The sequence below is a fragment of the Gymnoscopelus microlampas genome, assembly GCF_963454915.1.
Source record: "Gymnoscopelus microlampas genome assembly, chromosome: 12".
Lineage (NCBI taxonomy): Eukaryota > Metazoa > Chordata > Actinopteri > Myctophiformes > Myctophidae > Gymnoscopelus > Gymnoscopelus microlampas.
Window position 1 is genome coordinate 39,829,454 of NC_139949.1, and position 22,217 is coordinate 39,851,670.

General features: G+C 40.1%; 1 protein-coding gene across 4 annotated transcripts; it reads right to left on the bottom strand.

The window, feature by feature from the left end:
- Positions 1-231: 231 nt before the first annotated feature.
- uspl1 (ubiquitin specific peptidase like 1) lies at positions 232-21,546 on the bottom strand. Of its 4 annotated transcripts, XM_084075260.1 has the most exons (10): positions 21,420-21,546; positions 19,605-19,764; positions 17,971-18,093; positions 16,883-17,846; positions 11,347-11,454; positions 9,860-9,910; positions 9,390-9,519; positions 6,426-6,551; positions 3,288-3,448; positions 232-2,772 (listed from the first exon to the last, which is right to left on the bottom strand). In XM_084075260.1, the coding sequence occupies exons 2-10, from the start codon at positions 19,731-19,733 to the stop codon at positions 974-976; spliced, it is 3,591 nt and encodes a 1,196-aa protein (XP_083931386.1). In that variant the 5' UTR covers positions 19,734-19,764; positions 21,420-21,546; the 3' UTR covers positions 232-973. The 4 variants fall into 4 exon arrangements, with proteins under 4 accessions (XP_083931386.1, XP_083931388.1, XP_083931387.1 ...); XM_084075262.1 differs by lacking the exon at positions 9,860-9,910; XM_084075261.1 differs by lacking the exon at positions 21,420-21,546 and having other exon boundaries at positions 19,605-20,869.
- Between the last annotated feature and the right edge of the window lie 671 nt (positions 21,547-22,217).

The following is a 22,217-nucleotide window of genomic DNA, read 5'->3' on the forward strand; positions in this document are numbered from 1 at the left end:
TCGGCTTCAGGTCTCAAATGGGTTAACTTGGTTTAAAGACATAAGCTCCACTGCTTTGTCAGTCCATGGCTATGTCAATGTTCAATGCCCATGTGCAAGTTCAGATTGGTTGTGAAATACATTGAGATAACACTGTCCATTCTTCTCCAATTTCATAGGATTGGTAAGGGATAGAAAAGTAGGTAGTGTAGGAACTTGCACAAAATATACAATATGACATTCATCAGAATCTTTGCAAAGGTTTATGTTCTATTGTGGCAACTACAGTATTATTTACATACATTTAAACACATGAAAATATGCGTTTTGACACATTTACAATAACTAATTTATTCTTCAGAATTTCAGACAAAAATAGTCAAATTTCTATAAACAGAGGAAACAAACACAATTCAACAAACAATGCCTTTTCATAAAATAAATCCATGATTGGCATATGCAAAGTGCATACGTACATTAGTCCTCAGATTGTCCAAACAAATAAATACAGTAATTCACCTATAGGGAAACTGTGCTCCCCTCCAGTGGTCTACTGTTCAGTGCTCAGTAATACATATGCCATCTCTAACAATGATGATGGCTACCTTCTGATTCTGCTGGATTTAATCAGTCCAAAAAAACACTAGCACCAAAATGATGAAGACTATTACTCCGAAATGATTTTGAGGCTGTAGGAACAAGTAAAAAACTCTGTGTAAGGTAGTGCAAGGTCAGACTTTAACCACATGAACCCTGGGGGTGAATATTCAGCAAAAATATCCAATCTACAAAATATCTTCACCGAATATAGGCGATCTATAAGCTCACAACGTATTGCATTATAGATCAATAGATTTTCAGCGAAGATATTTGGTGTAGAGGGGGGGACTCTAGTCAATTAATTAAATATGGTTTAAGTGGTTACGTGTGTGTGTGACTGAGAAGTGTAATGTTTGTTACATAGTACTGTAGGTTTGACAAAGACCCTCTGGGCCTAAAAGTTAAAAAGTTCCAGCTCGCTAAGCACTCCTGTCTCAATTTCAGCCTGCTGCTGAGTGGCCGCCCCGGAAATAAACTCGTCAAGTAGGTTGTCATCGTTTGTTGGCATGTAGCCATCCAGAGCAGGCAGCTCCGTTAGGCCATTGTTTCGTTTTTGAGTCGCCATGTTTACCTGGGATACTGCACCACCAGTGCTCCTCCCAGGTTCCAAGTAATCACCTCCTTCCTGTGCGCCGGTTAGTAGGAAGTCGGTGCTGTCTGGTGACAGGTTGCTAGCTGTTGTGGCTGGCGACAAGAGGTCTGCGAAGAATTCATCATAAGTGGAGCCTTCGTAGGTACTTGACGTGACGGTCTGTGGGGAGCTTAGGTCTGTACTGTCTGGTCTAGGAACTGCCCCTTGGTTGCCCAACATCTGGTTCAACTTCGCCAGCTTCTTCTTCTTTGCTTTTAACTTCTTTAGGAGCTTGAACCGGAGGTTGTCCGTGTCTCCGATGCTAGAAGGGCTATTTACTGAGCGGCTATTGAGTTTCTCAGGGGATATTTTAGGGCCTTCCATTGCTACTGGGGGAGTTGATGCCTTAGACACCATCAGTGTGTTCAAGACAGGGGAGGAAGGGGGTTGAAGGGTGGACGTGCCATTCTTAGGAGGTGTGAATGTCTGGAGGAAATTTGGGGTGTGAGGGGTACGGACAGCGGAATCAGTACCCTTTGTGCGGAACGAACCGTACATTGCAGCAGCCTTCAATGGTAGGTCCTCCATGTCCTCTCTCCTGAGTGGGCATTTAGAGGGTCCCACCGGGGCCTGTTGCTTTCTTACTGTGTTGGGCGTGGAGTGTTTGGGGACAGGTACAGGGGATCGTTTTGGCTTAGCTGCAGGTTTCTGAGGTGGTGGGGCTGGTTTATTAAAGGGAGGGTGCACAGTGGCGAGTGGGTGCCTGCTAAGCAGGTATGACCAGCGGGCATTATGGTCAAGTGGGGGAGGCAGCTCAGGATTCTTTTGTGGGGAGGATAACACAGGAGAGGCTTGGCCATTTGTTTCAACAGGTGGTGTGGCTTCTGCGAGAGCAGTTGGGGTTACCTTTTCCGACGCAACCTTTTTGGCAGTACGTCTAGGCTGGATTTTTCCTTTCTTACCTCTGCCCCGACCGCTCCTGCTCTTGGATGCAGTCGTAAATGTAGGATCAATGGATAAGTTATCATCCGGCTCGGGTTCGGTTCCCTCTGGGTCGGGCAGGAGCTCACTGGCAGAGCCCGGAGGCATCGCAGAGTAGGAGGTGTCTGGAGATGGATGGGAAGCTTCTTCATCCTCATTCCCAGCAGCACGACTGGCGTCGGGTAGAGGGTCATCATCCAGAGGTTTCCCATTCACGTCTACTTTGACCTCCGACAGCGTGAGCGTGATAATGTCGTTGTGGGTGAGGCCTTCGAAAGCGTCGAGCAGAGTCGTGGAAGCTATAGTTGCATCCGCTGCGACCGTAGTGTCCACAGCGTCGTCAGCAGGTATCGTTAGAGCGCTGACGATGTCGGTGTCATTGTGTGACGCAAAGACGGACTGGTCTGGTGACTGGGTCAGTTCTTCATGTGCCCCCAAGTCGTCGTCGTCGCTCAGACTGAGGCCGATCTCCTTTCTCGACAGAGGGGGCTCCGCAGCGGTTGATGGAGAGCAAATGGGGAGAGTATGTGTGTCGGTTTCACTCTCCCAGAAGATTATGTGGATGTCCTGAGGGGGGACGGGCAGCTTTGCATGGGCAGCACAGTGCGGATGCTTCAAGTCATCAAATTCAAGCCATGATCCTGTGTAGAGCAGATAGGCAACATTAAATTGTTACACAAATTGCACAGTAAATGAAACATTTTCAACATGCCCCAGAGATCCAGAGGGAGATCAACAGATCAAAAGACACAAATAATTACACCCTGGTTGTCAAGGCTAAAGTTGCGGGTTTGTGTTCAGAACATAGATTAACCCATTAATGTCAACTTCTGTGTAAATACCTACACAGTAAGCTGCTTCACAAGAACAATATAGTCTCCCAACTTGTCTGCACCCTTCATTGGCTTCCGCTTGCTGAAAGTTCAAGCTTTAACAGATTTTTAAAGCCTAATTTAAGTTAATTGTGATTAAAGGTTTTAACACAACCAGCACTTTCCTTCCCCACAGGCACACAAGATGATTCTAATGGCGTCTTATTCTCAGCTTTACAAAAAAAAAAAAAAAGACACAAAAACCTAGAGGGTAGAGGGATAAAAACAACAATTTAAAAAGTATAAAATAAAAACAGAAAAGAAAAAAAATGTTATATACCAACCATCAGATTGACGGATCCAGGTGACAAAATGCTTGAGCCCCTGATCATACTGTATGACAGTGGTGACTGCATAACGTTTCTCCTGGTGGTTGAAGGAGTAGATTCCAACGTTGTTGTCAGGCAGCCCCTCCACAAAGTGCAGTGCAAATACTGGAGGCACACTGGAGAGAGACCACACACACACACAAGTATGATTAATCTATTTGTAGAGACGTGCTATACATTTATAAATTGCTGCTCTGAAAAATCCCTGGCCTGCAAATTAACTTGCATGTAAAGAGAAATAGGCATGGTCGCTATCAAGGTATTATGGTATACCAGGGTATTTATATATATCCCGAAGGTATGATTTTCAATGCGGTCAAAAATACAGACGGTCCTGTTTCTATTAAACTGATACGGAGACGCTGTATTGAGGTGATGCGTGTAATTATGAACTTAGCAAACAGAAGAAAATTTGGAGGTAGAAAATAGATCATTGGCTGCTCATTTCTACTCTAGATGTATGCCTCGCTAATCAATTTAATATGACTTGATGCCACCATTGCCACCACATCATCTCCACCCAGCCTACTGACGTGTTGGCCGCCATGACAACAAGCGTCATTGGGACCTCCAATAAGGTATGCTGAATCTATGGAAGAAGGGAGCTTATTCCCTATCTATTCATTATTCTATTCCATAATTCAAAAGTATTTAGCAAGCCCATCAAGACTTGTCTAACCCATTGATACCTGGAACGCATCTGTGTCACTTTAGATGTCTTTGGCTATTCAAAAATAGCAGATATACAAGCTCATAGCGCGGCACTCGGTGCCGCGCTATGAGCTTGTATATCTGCTATTTTTGAAAAATCTTGAAAACATTTCTTTCTTTTTTTTTCAAAAACTGTTATGATTTAGATTTTTTTAAAGAATCGCCTCAGGTCTTAATGGGCTAAATAGGCTAACTAAATAATAGACACAGCATTGCAGGCCAGACAATTTCATACATGCTGCAATTACTTCCATCTCCACCAGCTCAGCATTTACGCTTTATGTCACACAAATACCGTCATACACCGTATATACCCCGGTGAAATGTCAGGAAGCACAAGCCTAACGGTGATGTTCACAAACGAGCTGTAAGAACAGCGCAAGGGCTTCAGGCACCAGCCCTGTTGATGCTCAGCTGGCATACTGTATGTCTTCTGCTTTTGATGCTCAATTTACCAAATATTTAACCCATTAAGACCTGGAACTGTGTCATTTTTAGATTTGAGCTAAAAAGCATTATTTTACACTTTGGGCTATTCAAAAATAGCAGATATACAAGCTCATAGCGCGTCACCGAGTGCCGCGCTACGAGCTTGTAGATCTGCTATTTTTGAAAATTCGTGAAAATGTGTGCAAATCTTTGAATATATATATTTTTAAAGCGAACATTTTTAACTAAAATCTTTGCTTCTGGGGGTCCCTGGAAAAAATATTTTGATGGGGGTCAAATACATATAATTTTGGGGGTCCTTGACATGAGAAAGATTGAGCACCACTGATACAGAAACATATGTTTTTCAGAAAACTGTTGGGATTTAGGAGACATGTAGAATCGGCAGGTCTCAATGGGTAAACAGTATAAAAGTTATTGCCAAGAGAAATTGTTGCAACAGAGAACTAATCTACCAAACACACATGTCTTTACTTTTAGTGCCATGTCATATTATATGTACACACACAGTATCCACAAGTTTCCTAGGGCGTTGTGGGCATCACTTCCTGTCTATTTGATATGCTGATACCTGATCAGATCAAATTGACAGGAAGTGATGCCCACAACGCCCTAGGAAAATGAAATGTTGCGATTGGCTCTATGCAAATAAGTTCCCAATCCACATAGATAGATTACCAATGGCATGCCTGAGAACAATAGTATTGTCCTTACTTTACTGACCTTACTTTGTGTACCATAGGCTTTTAACCCTAAAGCATTAAGCTAAATGCGTCTTAAGTTTGTCCTACAGAGACAAACGACACCATCTGTCCTAAAGAATTAATCTTAATTTGAAGTTGCTAAGGTGCCTTCCTTACACATCAGGAGCGTTCATTTCGTGCGATTAATTAGCATTAATTTAAACTGCTGTTTGCATTATGAGTACATCCACACAGAATGCAAAAATAACAAGGCAAATTATTTTTCAAAACGAGGTTGATTATCCTATGAATAAAATCATCAACTAGTATGAATGAGGCATCACCAAATGAACAGTATGTGAAATATTCTGTATGCATTTTCACACCGGGGTCCCCCCGGGGTTTATACTTGATCCCCTTCTTTTTTTCCCTTTCTACACCAAACCGCTGCAGTCGGGGCGGCCATAGCCGAGTGGTTAGTGAGCCAGCCTAGGGAGCCAGAGGCCCTGTTTGCCCCAGGCCAGGCCAGCATGTGTCGATGAAATGAAATCTGTCCCTGAGCAAGACTCTTAACCCCTAATTGCTCACAGGTTCTCATTGGAAACAAGACCGCAAGGACTTTCATGAACGACCTGTTAAAAGGAATTATCCTTAAAAAGGAATTATCCTTAGTCAATCTACATGCACACAACGCGTTGCAATTAGGGATGTTAACAATTAATCGATTAATCGAATTAATCGATTAAGAAATTATCAGATTAAATCAAACAATTAACAATTAATAAAAAAATAAAATAAAAAGGTTTTTTTTTTTTTTTTTTAATGTTCAGAACCCAAGATATGATGATTTGAAGATTTTCTGCTCCATTCACTTCTTGTTTAACTTACTGAAAAAGGCTGTATCTCGGCTCCTAAGCACTTTTTTTTAGGATTTTTTAAAAAATCTGAAATTAAGATTCTCAGATTTAAAAAAAACGCCGCGTATCAGTTAACCGGTTAATCGGTTGATAAGGTTATCATTTATCAATTAATGAATTGATCGATAATTTGCATCCCTAGTTGCAATGAGACAGGTTGTGAGCTTGTAGATGGGATAATTTTGGTGAACGTTCACCTATTGTGGCTGAATAGTCGCCCATTATGACATGGCCAGAACAGAGATGCTTGTGGTCAAAGGCCAGTGTAAAACAACAGCTTTCATCTTTGTATGCCCCTCCCCCACACATAATAGAAATATTGTGCGACTCACCCCTCCAGCATCATAACCCTCTTCTGACAACTCTTTGAGCACGTGTTGCATGGGGCCAGGTGAGCAGCGTTCAGTGGGTGCCAATCAGGGACAACATTTGTGAAGGTTGGAAGAGACATTGTACACCTGAAAGGAGAGCAGGAAATATATTGTTGCTGTTGTCGGGCAGAAACCTCTTATCTCCATATTATAACTTTGCGTCTTTTCGTAAATTAACCCACTGAGACCTGAAGCCGATTCTACATGTCTCCTAAATCTCAACAGTTTTCTGAAAAACGTTTGTTTCTATATCAGTGGTGCTCAATCTTTTTCATGTCAAGGACCCCCAAAATTATATGTATTTGCCCGCGGACCCCCATCAAAATATGTTGTTCCAGGGACCCCCAGAAGCAAAGATTTGAGTTACAAATGTTAGCTTTGAAAAAAAAAATATATATATATATTCAAAGATTTGCACACATTTTCACGATTTTTCAAAAATAGCAGATCTACAAGCTCGTAGCGCGGCACTCGGTGCCGCGCTACGAGCTTGTATATCTGCTATTTTTGAATAGCCAAAAGTGTAATATAATGCTTTTTAGCTCAAATCTAAAAATGACACAGTTCCAGGTCTTAATGGGTTAACGCCCTACTTGATCATACTACAGCGTCACACAAAAGTATCAAAAGTAACAGATCTACAATTTCGAAACGCAGCAGGAAGCGCCGCGTTTTGAGCTTGCCGATCTGTTATTTTTGCCGTTTTTGAATTTTAATCCTGAAAAGTAACAGTTTCGGACATACGAGGTTTCCACACACCACCTACAATTTGATCAACGCTGCAAGCACAAGGACAGGCACCTTCCAATGGATGTAGGAGCCACTGTATGTCACAGCATATTAATTACTAGTCACTTGTTTTAAACAGTGGCAAAATTGTCATTACTTTCAAGCTATGTAACACATTGCACGACTATTCATTTGCGACAACGCCCTCAAACAAGCAACAAAAAAGAAAGTCTATACTTTCTGTAGCAAATTAACGCCCATTATGACCTAAATAAATACTAAATATAATAAGCTATATTTGTATAGCAACTTTCTTAACAATGTTACAAAGTGCCTGTACAAGTCAAATAAAATACAGATTAAGAAGTGAAATACAAACCGAATCATGCAATTACACAATATCAATTGTCAGTGATACAAAATGAATTATAAATAAACATAGACGAGTGGATGAATAATCCCATTTATACTATAAGTACACGAAGCTGCTGCCTTTAAAAAGGATTTTTCACACAAGAATGGGATTTTAAATGAGATTTCAAAAGGGGGAGGCCCCTTTAAAATCTCATTTAAAATCCCATTTTTGTGCTGGCCAACTTGAGGTCCTCAGGCAGGCTGTTCCAGAGTATTTAACAAACGTAATAATGTGCGCTCATAATTCTAAACTTGGAAAGCCTCTTGGAACACCTTGGTTCACAAGGTATCTTACAATTGGTAATGTGTACCATTTGAATGAGTAAATATTGATATAAGTTGCTATGTTATTGCCATTTGAAGTGCTTTACTGCTATTATGATTATTGTTTCATTTTTTTTTAATATTCTTTTTGGAAAATGAAAAAAAATGAAATACAATTAAAAAAATAATGAAAAAAGTAATCGAAAAAACGTATTAGGAGGGCAGGAGGAGTCACCAGAACCAAGGACGGGTGTTTATGATGAATCTAATGTGTTAAAAATGGAGTTTGAAGTTATAATGGGTTTGTATAGGAAGGGGGCGTGTCCGATACAATGCATATCAAATATCTAAATACTGAATCAATCAACTTAACAACTGTCTGTCTCACAAAAGCCTGAGTAGACGATAAAATTACCCAGTTTTTGTTAAATATCCCTTTAATTATAACAAGAGGATTAACTATGATCTTGTTTTCTTGTGGCATATTAAAGTAAAGTAAAAACTGCAACAAGCTGAATCTAGCTGTCCTGGCTACTGATTAACGAGTAAAAATGGACCTGGAACAACACTAGCTTCACAATCGAGCTGACAGGCACTTACTAAGTCGATAATGTACATTACATTTGAAAAGAGTGCTGTCAAACTTCAATTTTTCCTCAACAATTTGTCTCACCCGTCTGCCAGACACAGTCAGCGCTTGTGAAGGCAACAACACTTGGAGGAAGCGTTTCTTTTTTTCCCTCTCCAAAACAAGTGGGTGGTGGGTTGCAGACTACTCTACGATCCATGTACACAATCTGGCCTCAGCTAAGAGGTCCAAAACAAACCATTTCCGAGTTCCTAATAGTATGGGATAGCGGAGCAACCAATTGAGCACCATATGTTCTTTATTTGAGATTTGTGTGATTAATGGAGTGAGCTTGTGCTGTGCGCTTTTGTGTCAAGAGGTATTTAGTGTACTGTTATTCTGACAGTATACTTCAAAATTAAAAGAGTCACTCAAGTAAGTAAGATATTACAAATATGACCAGATCTTATATCTATAAATTCCACAAATATCTGGATGTCTATACATTTTTCCTTTGGATATCTCGCAAACTGCTCATCCGATCGACTTCACACTTGATCTTGAGTTATTCTCCAGAGCTGCCTGCTCCGATCCACTAGAAGCTGATAATAGAATTCCATGTTGTATAAATGTGGACATCAAGCAGGCATGTACATGAAAATGTGGGTTGTGTGTGCAGCAGGCCTTGCATGCAACTTCACAAAACAACTATGACCCACTGCACAATTAGTTTGTTTCTGGTTGTTACGGTTCTTTACCATTAGCCACTTAAAGGCCTATACACTTTGTCATAGGATGAATAGCAAGAATAGTCAATCTACAAAATCACATGCCTATAATGACAATAGTGACTCCAGGTTGAAAGTGATAGCGACAGCTAAGCTTGTGAAGCCTCTAAACAAAATGGAGAATGCAAATTAGAGCAGTGGTTCAACTTTGTTGTTACTTACTTTTGCGTTGTGGACATTTTACAACCACTGCATTCAAACTCCCAGCGAAAGGCCACCTGGAAAAGAGGCTCTGCCCAAGAGTCGGCTGTGAGAAGGAGGGGAAGGGCAAACAATGGCATTTCCAGGTCACCTGAGAAATACATTGTTATGGAGTTAAGAGGCATGATTGGATAAAGCAATAACATTCAATGCTCAGTATAACCTTTACCACTTAGTATATATGGTTTAAGTCGTAAACCCTATATTCTTTGTTGTCCAAGTACATTTGTCTATACTAATCCCTTTTTTCTCTACACACAAACTAGCAAACTACAAGCTCATGGCATTTACATTCACCTATTATGTTCGTTCGTTGTTCACCTATTATGAATGAGCCCAGAATAGGGACACTATGGTTCATGCAATTAGACATCTCAATCACATTTCTGATGAACATATCTTGAATATGGATTAAGCCAGTGTTTCCTAACCTTTTCTCTGCCACGGCACACCTTTCATAGCCAAAAGATCCCAGGGCACACCTAGATATATTTTAACACCGTGTGTGAGTGAGTGAGTGAGTGAGTGAGTGAGTGAGTGAGTGACAGACAGAGAGAGAGACAGAGAGAGGGAGATATAAATAAAAACTTCTTTGGTACTTAACCCAATATACTTCTATACCTATTTTTAGAAACTTACAACTTGTTTTGCTTTGACGTAATAATAAAAAAAACTGAACTTAACCTCAACAGTTACTTTTCTTTGAAAATACAACTTAAACTGTTTTGAGTTCACAAGCACATAAAGCACTTGATATAATATAGAAATCTAATCTAAATCTAATTAGAGAGATGTTGAAATGCACACCAATACAGGGCATCTGCAAGCATCAGCACCCTTTTAATACCACTGCTGAGTGGGAATTGAAGACCAATTTCACATCAAAACGAGCCGGCACTCCTTTAACAGTCATAGCAATGCCAAATGCAACGTTGCCAACTTCCAATGATTAATTGGATTGGCTACACAGAAACTGTATATTTAAACATATTTTAACCAGGTAATTTGTAAGAGTTAGGATTGTTTTATTCAAGAATAAGGCTGTTTTACTGGAGATATTACATATTATATGTGAGTCGCAAATATGTGTTGATTTGAGATACTCAGCGTATATTTTTTATAATGATACTGTCCAAACGGAGGAGTGTTTACCTGCCGCTTCCCCCGTCTCTCCATTCTTACTTCTTTTTTTTCTATCCATTTCTTGGCCGTCTTCTCAGAATTAATATCTGCATCTACATCACTTGACTCCAGTTCTGCTTCTGAATCCAATTATCTTTCCCTCTTATTTCTGTAAATCTTCAATCAGCTGCCCTTCATGAACCTTCTCCATCTTTCTCACAAGTCTCCTTCCTTCCTTCCTTCCTTCTCTCATCTCTTCCTCCGCTCTCTGTAATTAGTTTATTATATTTCAGAGCTTCTAATATTTGTTAAGGCCTTAATGTGGGTCAAACTGAAATAATATTTTTCAAGGCTTCTTAACCCTTTAAGACCTGGAACTGTGTAATTTTTAGATTTGAGCTAAAAAGCATTATTTTACACTTTGGGCTATTCAAAAATAGCAGATATACAAGCTCGTAGTGCGGCACCGAGTGCCGCGCTACGAGCTTGTAGATCTGCTATTTTTGAAAAATCGTGAAAATGTGTGCAAATCTTTGAATATATATATTTTTAAAGCGAACATTTTTAACTCAAATCTTTGCTTCTGGGGGTCCCTGGAACACAATATTTTGATGGGGGGTCCGCGGTCAAATACATATCATTTTGGGGGTCCTTATCATGAAAAAGATTGAGCACCACTGATGTAGAAACATACGTTTTTCAGAAAACTGTTGAGATTTAGGAGACATGTAGAATCGGCTTCAGGTCTCAATGGGTTAATAACCCCGGTTTGCAGTTTTCAAGTGAATTAGCTTACCCAGTTGACAATGTAGCTTGGGCTGCAGCAGTTTGAACATGGACATCCTGAGACTTTGCAAGTCTGAGTTAACCTTTTGAAGTACCCCACCTGGCACCCTCACAACATCTAAAACACAGAAATTGATTAATATGAGAATCTCACAACGTTTCACACATGACCTAGCCTAAAATATATATAGTTGTTTTTTTATAAAAGGTTTGCACAATATGTATAAATAGTACAATAGTGAAGTAAAACAATGAATTAATAAATACTTAATCTGCACACAGGCTTAGAAACAGGCGTTGTAAACAAACTCTAAGGGAACAGAGAAGAGGATCCAGCACAGACAACATTCTGATCTGCCAGGAACCTTCCTCAGGTCTTCCTCAGATCTTGAAATGACTGGAAAAGTGTGTAGCCTTATTCAATTGTAATGATTGTAAACTTGACAGTGTGCAGGATCTTCTTCTGTTACAAAACTTGAATTAAGGTTTTTCTCCGATATACAAATGGTCGTAGAATCTACAAAACATTAACATTAATTTGGGGCAGGCTCCGGCCTCCAGGGGGTGTGTGTGTGCGCACAGTTTAGCCGATCGGTTCAACAATTAGCTGCTTGCACACAAGCAAGCACACACACACACACACACACACACACACACACACACACAAAAACATTCGGCCTGGCGGAGACAATTACCTAAATGTAATCAAACATACAGTATATTCTCCTAGCAAGTATCAAACCAAGAACGCTTTTAGGGCGTTTCCATGGCACCATAGAATGGTTTTGAGAATAGTTTGCACAATATCCATTACAGTTGCACAGTTCAATTTGCATGAAACATTGAAGAAAAAAACAATAAAAAGTGTTATAGATCAGATGGACAGCAGAGCAGGACCTTCATGAAAGTTTTACCAAACTGTGAGGTTATGATAATCTCCACAAACACCTTTTAATAGACTGACAACGTTTTAATGATTTTAACATGCCCATTACTGGATTTTCTGCACGGTCTCCAAACCATGTTCAATCATGGCCAAAGCGTGCCTGTGGGAGGATACCTACATCATGTAGGTTTTCATTGATTGGTTTTAGGCCTTGCGGTAGGAAAGCACTAATGATCTGTGAGTCAACACAAAAGGCTGCTCCAAATGCATGTCTGAATATTTACCTAACCCTAACCCTGTCACAGACAGTTGAGGAGAGACGACAATAGAATTATAAATCCGAAACTCTACAGTTTGCACCTATAGACACTGGCTTGCATTTTGTCATTCAATCACACAGCTGAATATAAGATATTCAGGTAAAAGGCTCACGTTCTCACCAGACAAATGGTTTTGTGTTAAATACAGACGGCGGATCAGCCCTCAGCAAGGCATCTCAATTCCAAAGTTAAACTACAGTAGGGAGCTGGTCAGGGCTTATTTAAATTTTAAATCGTTAATGCTAGATCAAGCCAGAGTCAGGCCAATTCCTGACCCCACTGTGCTCCATCTTTTGACACTCGTTTACCGTTTAGCAGTGGCTAAAATGTTGGACATGGACTTCATTCTCTTACCTTTTGACCAAACTCTAATCAAGTGTTTCAATTTATAGTGCCAAATGACCGGAAACTAGGGCTATCACGATTCTGACATTTTACTCGACGATTGTCATACAAATGCTTTTGGCATTGAACCTCGGAACATATGAATAAGAATTACATTTCAGTTTGGCTTTGTAAATAAAAAAGACTGATATATTTAATAACTTCATAACTTCAACTGGCGGCCAAATGCGGCCCCCACCTTCCCTTAATGCAGCCCGCAGGTTAATATCGGCATACTGATATATTATTGATTTCAGCTGTTACAATTGCTAACATCCAAACATTACCCGCTTAATCACTTAAGTCTATATTATAGTAGCTTAATGACTAGTATTACAATTCTATTGTCTTTTTTACGTCCAATGTATTTGTATTTAAGTTCATAAAGTTCACATGAGTATAACTAAATGCATTTGAAATGAAATAAAATGTTACTTTTCAAGAAAAGATCAGGATTGCAATTCACAAATAGCAAAAGTAGCAGATCTACAAGGTCAAAACGCACTGAGACACGTTTTGAGCTTGTAGATCAGCTACTTTTGTGTGACATAGAATGGCGAAGTACGGCATTCATTTACAAAAAATGTTACGGAGATAAGAGGTGTCTGCCCAACAGTATATATATAGTGGCCCTCTGGAGTGACTGTGGAAATATAGTGGCCCCTCTCCATCATCAAAGTTGACCACCCCTGTCCTACAGCTGCAGCATATGCCATTCATTTTCAGTTTGATGTACAACTGACTTAAAGCTGCACTCTGTAACGTTCATGTCCTATCAGGGATTCAACCCCGGGTCCGCCGTGCGAGTGCTGAACTTTTGAGCACTGAGCCAATAGAGCATGTCTACTGGCTGAGGGGAGATGTTGAATTGTGACCTTCAGGCAGTACCACTATTCAACCAGTAGTTGTCCTCCCAGACCGCAGGATCAAACGTTCTCAATAGGAGAGGAGTGAGACCAAATACAACCACTGTATAGCAGTGGTTTTCAACCAGTGGTCCGGGGACCACCAGTGGTCCTTGAGGGAGTACCAGGAGGTCCCCAGCCAAATTAGTTAACATATAGCTGGCATCACAATCATTTTTAACCACTTAGCTTTGGCTATTCAAAAATAGCAGATCTACAAGCTCATAGCGCGGCACCAAGTGCCGCGCTATGAGCTTGTAGATCTGCTATTTTTTTGAAAAACCTTGAAAAAGTGTGCATATCTTTGAATATTCATATTTTTTTAAAGCGAAAATGAACTGATATCTTTGCTTCTGGGGGTCCCTGGCACAAAACATTTTCAAATGGGGGTCCGCGGCCAAATGTATCATCAATTTAGGGGTCCTTGGCATGCAAAAGGTTGAAAACCGATGCTGTATAGGGCTGTCACGACGATGGAAACTTACTTGACGATTCATTGCGATTAACGATTACATTTTAAAAACATTGGAACATAAATATACACATTTCCGTTTCTTGTTTTAGGCTTTGTAAAGAAAACAAATCGAATCTAAATGAATAATGTACGATGTCCAAAACAAGTAAATCAAGTATAAAATTATTAAATATGGCCCGAGTCGACACTTGACGATGACTGAATGTCGTTTCTAATAGTGGAAATAGCCGATCTACAAGCTCACAATGTGTCATTAACATGCTGTCATCCCATGAAAACTAAAACTACGGCGACGTAGTAGGCCTGTCACAATTAATCGTCAACTTAACCCTTTAAGACCTGGAACGCATCTGTGTGTCATTTTTTGATTTCTTTGGGCTATTCAAAAATAGCAGATCTACAAGCTCATAGCGCAGCACCGAGTGCCGCGCTATGAGCTTGTAGATCTGCTATTCATTTTTTTTTATTGTGAAAATGTGTGCAAATCTTTAGGTTGAATATATATATATACTTTTTTAAAGCGAAAGTTTTTAACTCAAATCTTTTTACAAATTCACTAAAAAAACTCAATTTTACAAATGTCTTGTAAATCCTAAAAGAAAAAAATCCTTATTTTTACTTTTACCTTTTTACTTATGTTGCTCATTATTATTATCAATGGTTGTCAAACTGTCAAGGACCCCCAAAATAATATGTATTTGTCCGCGGACCCCCTCCCGCGCTATGAGCTTGTATATCTGCTATTTTTTAATAGCCAAAGAAACCTTAAAATGACACACATGCGTTTCCTTCCCGGCCTTAAAGGGTTAAATGTGTAACGGTGACAGTGACAGCCCTATCACCAAGAGGCCTAAGCATTCAGCAGCCAACATCATGTCTAAATGGAATCAGTGTTGAGCTATTATTAGCCATAACTACAAAGTCCAAACTGCTGCTAGGTATGTGTGAGCCATGAGAGCAAGAAAACTAGGCATTGGATATGAGGAGACTGTGTATTTTATTTATGAGGTGAACCACGTTTTCAGTTAACAATTTGAGGACATTATTCCCAGATAGTGGATTACACAAACCCTATGATTAAAAAACATGTGTGTGTGTGTGTGGGGGGGCATATGTACATGTGCAGAGACATACATTTTAAGATAGATAGAAAGCTTGACCTGACCTGACCATGATCAAAACATTGTCAGTCTATTAAAAAGGTGTTTGTGAAGATTATCATAAACGTCACAGTGTGCTCTGCTGTCCATCTAAAACACTTTGGAATTGGACCAAATGTAGAGAGAAGTTTGTGCTGGAAATGTATTCCTGCATTGATTTGTATCTATGTTGTAAAGGCTGGAGGCACACTGAAACGAGCCTGAAGCTACTGTAGATTACAACTATAAAACCCCTGAGAGTTCAATTAACATTATCAGGGGATCTTTTGTCTTCACACTGTTATAGTAATTCATCATTTCTTTTACTCTACATTTTCTACAGACAAGAGATTTGCATGGAAAACAACATTACAAGCAAGGTCTGTGGTTATTACAAATTACTCAACGTCCCCACATGCGGTAGAATTGGTCCACTACAAATCGCGGATCAATACATAATTCCTTCTCCACAAATTGCAACCTCTTCTGAAATGGATAGCCAGTACTGTGATTAGTTGCGGTGCATTTCAGTTATCCAGTGGGGGCTCCTCACAGGGAACTGAGCCAGTAGGGGCAGCAGTGACAAGACTAAACAGAAGAATGTGTGGACAGGACAAATTTGAGAATTGGCATAACGACTAAATTGGGAGAAAACAGGGGGCCGGGGGGGGTAAAATATTTCCAAGACAAAATATTGTCTTGGAAATATTGTACTTTGACTACAATACATTTCTAGGAATGGAGAAAGTACATTATGAATCAACCACTTAACTCATTCACTGCTAGACTTATTTCTGGCTACGTTTGCCCACTGCCAGAGATTTTTCATTGTAAAAAAAAAAGGTACACAGGAGCCGAGATACAGAATTTTTAAGTAATAAGTTAGCCAGGAAGTGGATAGGAGTCTAGATCTTCGAAAAATTATGTCTCCTGGGTCTGTGGGTCAAATTCAAAAATTAAAAAAAAAAACATTACGTTTTTTACATCAGTGGCAGTATTGGTAAACGGGAATAATTACGTTTATTACGTCAGTGGCAGTGAATGAGTTAAGCCCCATTTCAAATACAGTGAAATAGCTGATCTACAAGCTCACAATGCGTTGCATGGCGATGGGTTGTGAGCTTGTAGATTGCCACTTTCATTATAAATGATATTTGTTGAACATTTCGGTAAAGTCTTAGATCTGTTGGGGGGGAAATGTCTACATTTCAATACAGCAATGCATTGAAAACAAAATGGACTTTGTATAATCTGTACTTTTGAATACTTCAGTATTTTTTTTAAACAAGTAATCCTGTACTTTAACTCAAGTATACATTTGACTGAGCAACTTCCACTTGTAGAGGAGTAATCTTTGAGTATCTATACTTTGCTCTAGTACTGGGGTTGAGTACTTAAATTGTCCACCATCACCATAGGTTACAACACGACACTCACCTGCATAAGTCTGCTGGTGGGCTTGGATCATTGCACGAGCCTGATCATATGTCTCCATCAGCTGCCAGATAGGCGACTGCTGAGGCTCTTCTTTAGGCTTGGACGTCCTCAGTGTCTTACTGTTTACCAGAGCAACCAGCAGCGTGTCCAGCCAACACAGGTTGTCCGCATTCTTCCAGAAAAGCTGGGGTGGGACAGGTACCAGCGGAGGAGATACAGTGCGTGTGTGTTTCTGTGGGCGAACCCTGCTCTTGCCTTGGGACAAATCGTCTGGGTAAGCCTTCGCGTTTACGTCCCCCTTCAGTGCAGACATGTCATCGCTCTCCATAGCCTTTACGTCCTGCTCAGTCTCAACAGGCTGCTTCTCGTGCTGTGGTGATGATAAACCCATCATCGTTCCCACCTCTGTCGACAAACCACGCAGGCTGGGGTCCGGATCGTCGGGCACGCATGCTGCCCTAGGTGGGCTCATTATGTCACTCATTTCTCCATCCTCCGCCCCTGGGGCATCCAGTGGCTTTAGGGGAGACGTAAGGGGCATGCCCTTCTCCATGGTTAAGGAGTTGCCTGAGTGCTGAGGCCGGTCTATCGCCAGCATATCCACCGGCGCAGCAGAACTAGAATCCAATCGTGTCGGCACTTGGATATCACTTCTCTCACCTTCCTTGGTGAGACCCGAGGTCTTCAGTGGGGTAAGATGGCCATCATCTTCTTCAACCTCTGTCTTGGACGCAGGGTGCTGCTGGCCATTGCGAAGTGCAAGCTCTGAGCATTCAGCTTGGCCGACATGCGGGTCAGCAATGCTTTGTGGCACTGGATCGCCATCTGTGCTCGATCGCAGACGTTTCAGCTCATTCGTTTCCGGTGCTTTGGTTTGTTTTCTTTTGAGCACAGACGGGGGCTCTGCAGGTACCAGGCTGGCCAAGATATCCTCTAAAGGCCGGCTGACGAGAGGGAAGAGGCACTGCAATACCCAGGAAAGGAAAAACTGAAGTTACAAAGGATACACGTGAATGAAAACTAGCATTTCAAGTTTGTGTGTGTGTGTGTGTGTGTGTGTGTGTGTGTGAGTCATCACAACAACTCACCTGTGCATTTGTACAGAGGGTGATAGTGTCTTGTAAGTTGATGTGGTATGAGCGCAAAGGATAGTTCAAGCATTTGGCAGCACACCAAGGACACTGCTCTAATGAAGCAGCCCTTTCCTGAACCTTTATAAACAAAACGAAAAAAACGTAAATAAGGTTATTATTCAAAATATGTTTTATAGAGGATTTGGCCTGAACACTTCTGAGTAACACATTTGAGAGTCACAATGACATAGGGTGTGTCTGGCATTCATGCACATTCCATTTCATTACTACAAACTTAGTTCATTAGTTTAAAGATATTATCGTATTATACAAACGGGGTTCCCACGGTCATGAAATTCCTGGAAATATTTAGAAATTACAAAAACTGTTTTCCAGATCTGGAAAATGTTTGGATATACATTGTTTTTGGCAATTTTGTTCATAAAAAGCATGTCCCAAAACATGTTCAACATTGTGTGAAATACCTGTGGCCTAATGTGTACAGGACGTCACGTGACAAAAGGAATAGATCTACAAGTTAACAACATGTTGCATCATGATTCGTCGTTAGCTTGTAAATCTGTTTTTTTTGTCACGTGACACCTTCTCTCGGATCAGTCTTGGGCCATTGATAGCATACAGGTGTAAGAGCCTCCTTATTGCACTGTAGGATTGCTATATAGGCCTGGAAATGGGGTAAAATACTTTGGAAAAGGTATGGAAACGTTTTGAAAATGAATTGTTACAAATGTGTGGGAACCCAGTACAAAATTAAGACATTATACTATATATACTATACTATACTACATAATCAAATTTCTTCATTAGTCCCATTGGTGTGACTTTTAACTACAGGTAATGCAAAGATAGAGGCACCGTAACATTTTGAGTGTTCATAATCATATATAAATGATAAAACCTTTGCCGAGGGCCTCATACAACTCCTAGAGCCAGCCCAAGAGGAAGGAACTGCTGCTTCCATCCTCTTCTTTTTCTGTTACAATTGCCATTTCTCCACACATTAAAATAGTGTTCAAAGGTATTCAGACATTTAAGTGAACAAACTATGTGAAATATCAACATCAATTAAAATATCATATGGCTTTTTACAGACAGCAAATTATGCGATAATCTCATATAGAGAAAAAGCATAAAGCAGCGGCAAAAAAATGTTTAAAATGATGCAAATAACAATCTCTTTTGGAGACATGTATGTTTGTTTAAATTATTGATTTTTTTGGTGAGGTCGATCACCTAGTCTGCAGCCAGACATAAATAAAGGCAATTGTAGAACCCTGTTAAAGCTATAGGCAGTGGTACACATTTTGGATAATGGTATTTTGTGCAGAGGCGTTTTAGCCAAACTGATCACCATGCAGTGGCATCGCAACATTAACTGTCCATGTGACAGCTTTAGTACACTTTGTTCTTCCAGTTAAGTATCAACACATGCTGCTCAGTGCATGTTCAGCATCACAGTAAGGTCCAACCTACAATTAAACCTTTCGCCTTTTGAAACCAAAGATTTCCATTGTTGTTCAATTTGGGCTCATACTGTTAATTTAACAGTAGTTTTTTTTTTTTCTCCCAAAACGTAAACAAGCTTTGGACAGAGGACAGCAAGGAGATGAGCAATGAGTTCAACTGACTTTTCCCAAATACCCTGCCAGGGGTTGGGCCAAACCAGCCCCCAAACCAGTGTCTTCATCAGTCATTGGCAAAACGCGGCTTATCTTCTGGTCTGAGACAGTCCGATGCCATTCACTAAACATTACCATGTCACTGCAACCTGTCTCATCTCCAAAACAGCTGAGAAGAGAATAAAACACCAGGAATGTGTTACTCACTGCATTACAATATATACAACAGAAACATAGTAGACCTACCTACAAATAATGAGTTTATTCATTGACCGGAGTCATCAATCCCCTGTCCTTTTTCCCTCTACACTAAATCTCTCCCGCTGAAAATAGCAGTCTACAAGCTCACAATGTGTCATGTTGCGACGCAGACCAGCTTGCAGATCTGCTAATCTAGATCTTAGCCAAATGTTTGCCCCAGCACAAGGCCACTTGGCTTCATGTGGTTAAAGGAAGACAAATTGCGAAAATAGCCGACCTACAAGCTCACAAATGTGATGGGGGTGCGTTGTGAGCTTATATTTCCGCTTTTTTATATGAATGTGAAAGAAAGAAAATAATATATACATACATATATTATATGTATTTTTTGTCCATAATGACACACCCAAAATAGGGATGCCAGGTTTAAAGTGATTAATATAGAACCTTAGTACTGACTGAGAGTAATATGCACAAATCCCCGTCCCCTGCCCTGTCAGGTGGGGTCCTATAAGCCAGTGGTTCTCAAAGTGGGGTCCACGGACCCTCAGGGGTCCTTGGGGAGGGGGTTCCAGGGGGTCCCCAGCTAAATTTGTTAATACATCACAATTATTTTAACCACTTCCATCCATATACATTGGCTATTAAAAAATAGCATATACTTCGTGCCACGCTGCGAGCTTGTACATCTGCTATTTTTGAACTTTTTTTTTAAGTATTACGATTTTTTTTTAACACAAATCTTCTCTTCTGGGGGTCCCTGGCACAAAACAATTTCAGATGGGGGTCCGAGGCCAAATACATTTTGGGTGTCCTTGACATGAAAAGGTTTGATAACTACTGCTATAAACTAATAGAGAAACTTGAAGCATCAATGCTTTCTAGTTCCACTGCTGGGTGATATGGACAAAATCAAACATCACAATATTTTTTTATAAAGTATCTCGTTATCAATATTGTGAATATATGTTTGAAATATCAAAAATAGCCAATATTGGTATCAAAATGTACTTAAAGTACCAAAAGTATAAAGTACTCATTGTGCAGAATGTCCCATTTCACACGTTTTCAAATGTATCAAAAAAATAAAAAATAAACAGATTTTGAAAATAGCAGATCTAAGCTCACAATGCATCCCATGCATTGTGAGCTTATAGATCGGCTATTTTCAAATGGCCGAAATGTAGTTGGGCTGAAGTGGTTAACTGTAGCAGTAAGTTTCCAAATAATTGTAGTGGCGTAAAAGTACAATATTTGCCTCTGAGATGTAGTGAAGTAGAAGTAAAAGTACTGAAAATTTGAAATACTCCAGTAAAAAAAAAAAAAAGACCTCAAAATAGTACAGTACTTAAGTAAATGTACTTAGTTACTTGACTCCACCACTGATTGCAAGATACAACACATTTTAACAGGGAAGAACTTTTAAAAGTGAAATTTCAGGCTAATGTTGTTAACATGATTAATAATTATGCCAAGTTCAACCATCAACTAGTTCAGCAGTCGTTTAGGTTTGGTTGAGTTAGCTACTAGCTAGCTTTGGCCACTGACACTGACAACCTGACATTTAAGCGTTCACCCAAGCACATGCAGCGTGTTCACTAAACAATGAAAAGGAATACATACCAACATCATATTAATATCAACGACGTGGTTTATAAAAGTGGATATAGGTTCAATAATCCTCAGTTTATTATCCAGACGAGCTGACAGACCAGCGTGTTTCCATGTGCGCCTTTTTACTCTGTCGTTATTGAAACGCTCGGTTTCCGCTTAACCGGCACGTGTGCGTCAGTCATTTCCTTCCCCCCTTTGTTGCCAAACATGTGTTCCGCTAAGGGTTGCCATGTCCGTTTATTTTAAGCGAGTTTGCCCTTGTTTTTCTGTAACGTTGCTTGTCAATTATTGTTTTTCTTTAGGGTTGCAGTTTTTTGGGCTTGTTTCTAAAGTTTAGTTGTTACTTATTTGAAAAATGTTCACTTTTTTTCCAAGATTTTTCTTTGAAAATAGCAGAGACTTGGACTGGTCAGGTCAGAGACTTGGAGTCATGTGGCTTCTTTTGGGCTCGTTTTCATAGACCTGGTTGCTTATTTCTCTCGCACAATCTGGCAACGCTGCTACACACTCCGATTGTTTCGCTCTTGTAAATATGTATGTTCACAAACTACTGTTAATGCTTTAAAACGTTGTCGAGTTTGGCGGAAAATCATGTTTAATTGTCAGATGTCTGAGGGTTAGTTAGTAGCCCATAGATTTGTATATGAGGAATTAATTATGCAATCAATCAATCAATCAATGACAAATAAGCACAAAGGGGGAAATATCCCCATTTTACATGTTGTTGTGTAATGGATGATGTTATATACTGTGATCACTTAATTAAATATTACACAATCTGCTGCTCGTATTCTAATATCTGACTGG

What these genes read in the sequence shown, in the direction of transcription:
- uspl1 (XM_084075260.1), bottom strand. Translation starts at nt 19,733, where the DNA reads ATGGTAATGTTTAGTGAATGGCATCGGACTGTCTCAGACCAGAAGATA. An exon ending in CCCTCTGTACAAATGCACAG is followed by an intron (nt 17,847 to 17,970) that starts GTGAGTTGTTGT and finishes TGGGTATTGCAG; the next exon opens with TGCCTCTTCCCTCTCGTCAG. An exon ending in TGTGCCGTGGCAGAGAAAAG is followed by an intron (nt 9,520 to 9,859) that starts GTTAGGAAACAC and finishes TGTATTTCTCAG; the next exon opens with GTGACCTGGAAATGCCATTG.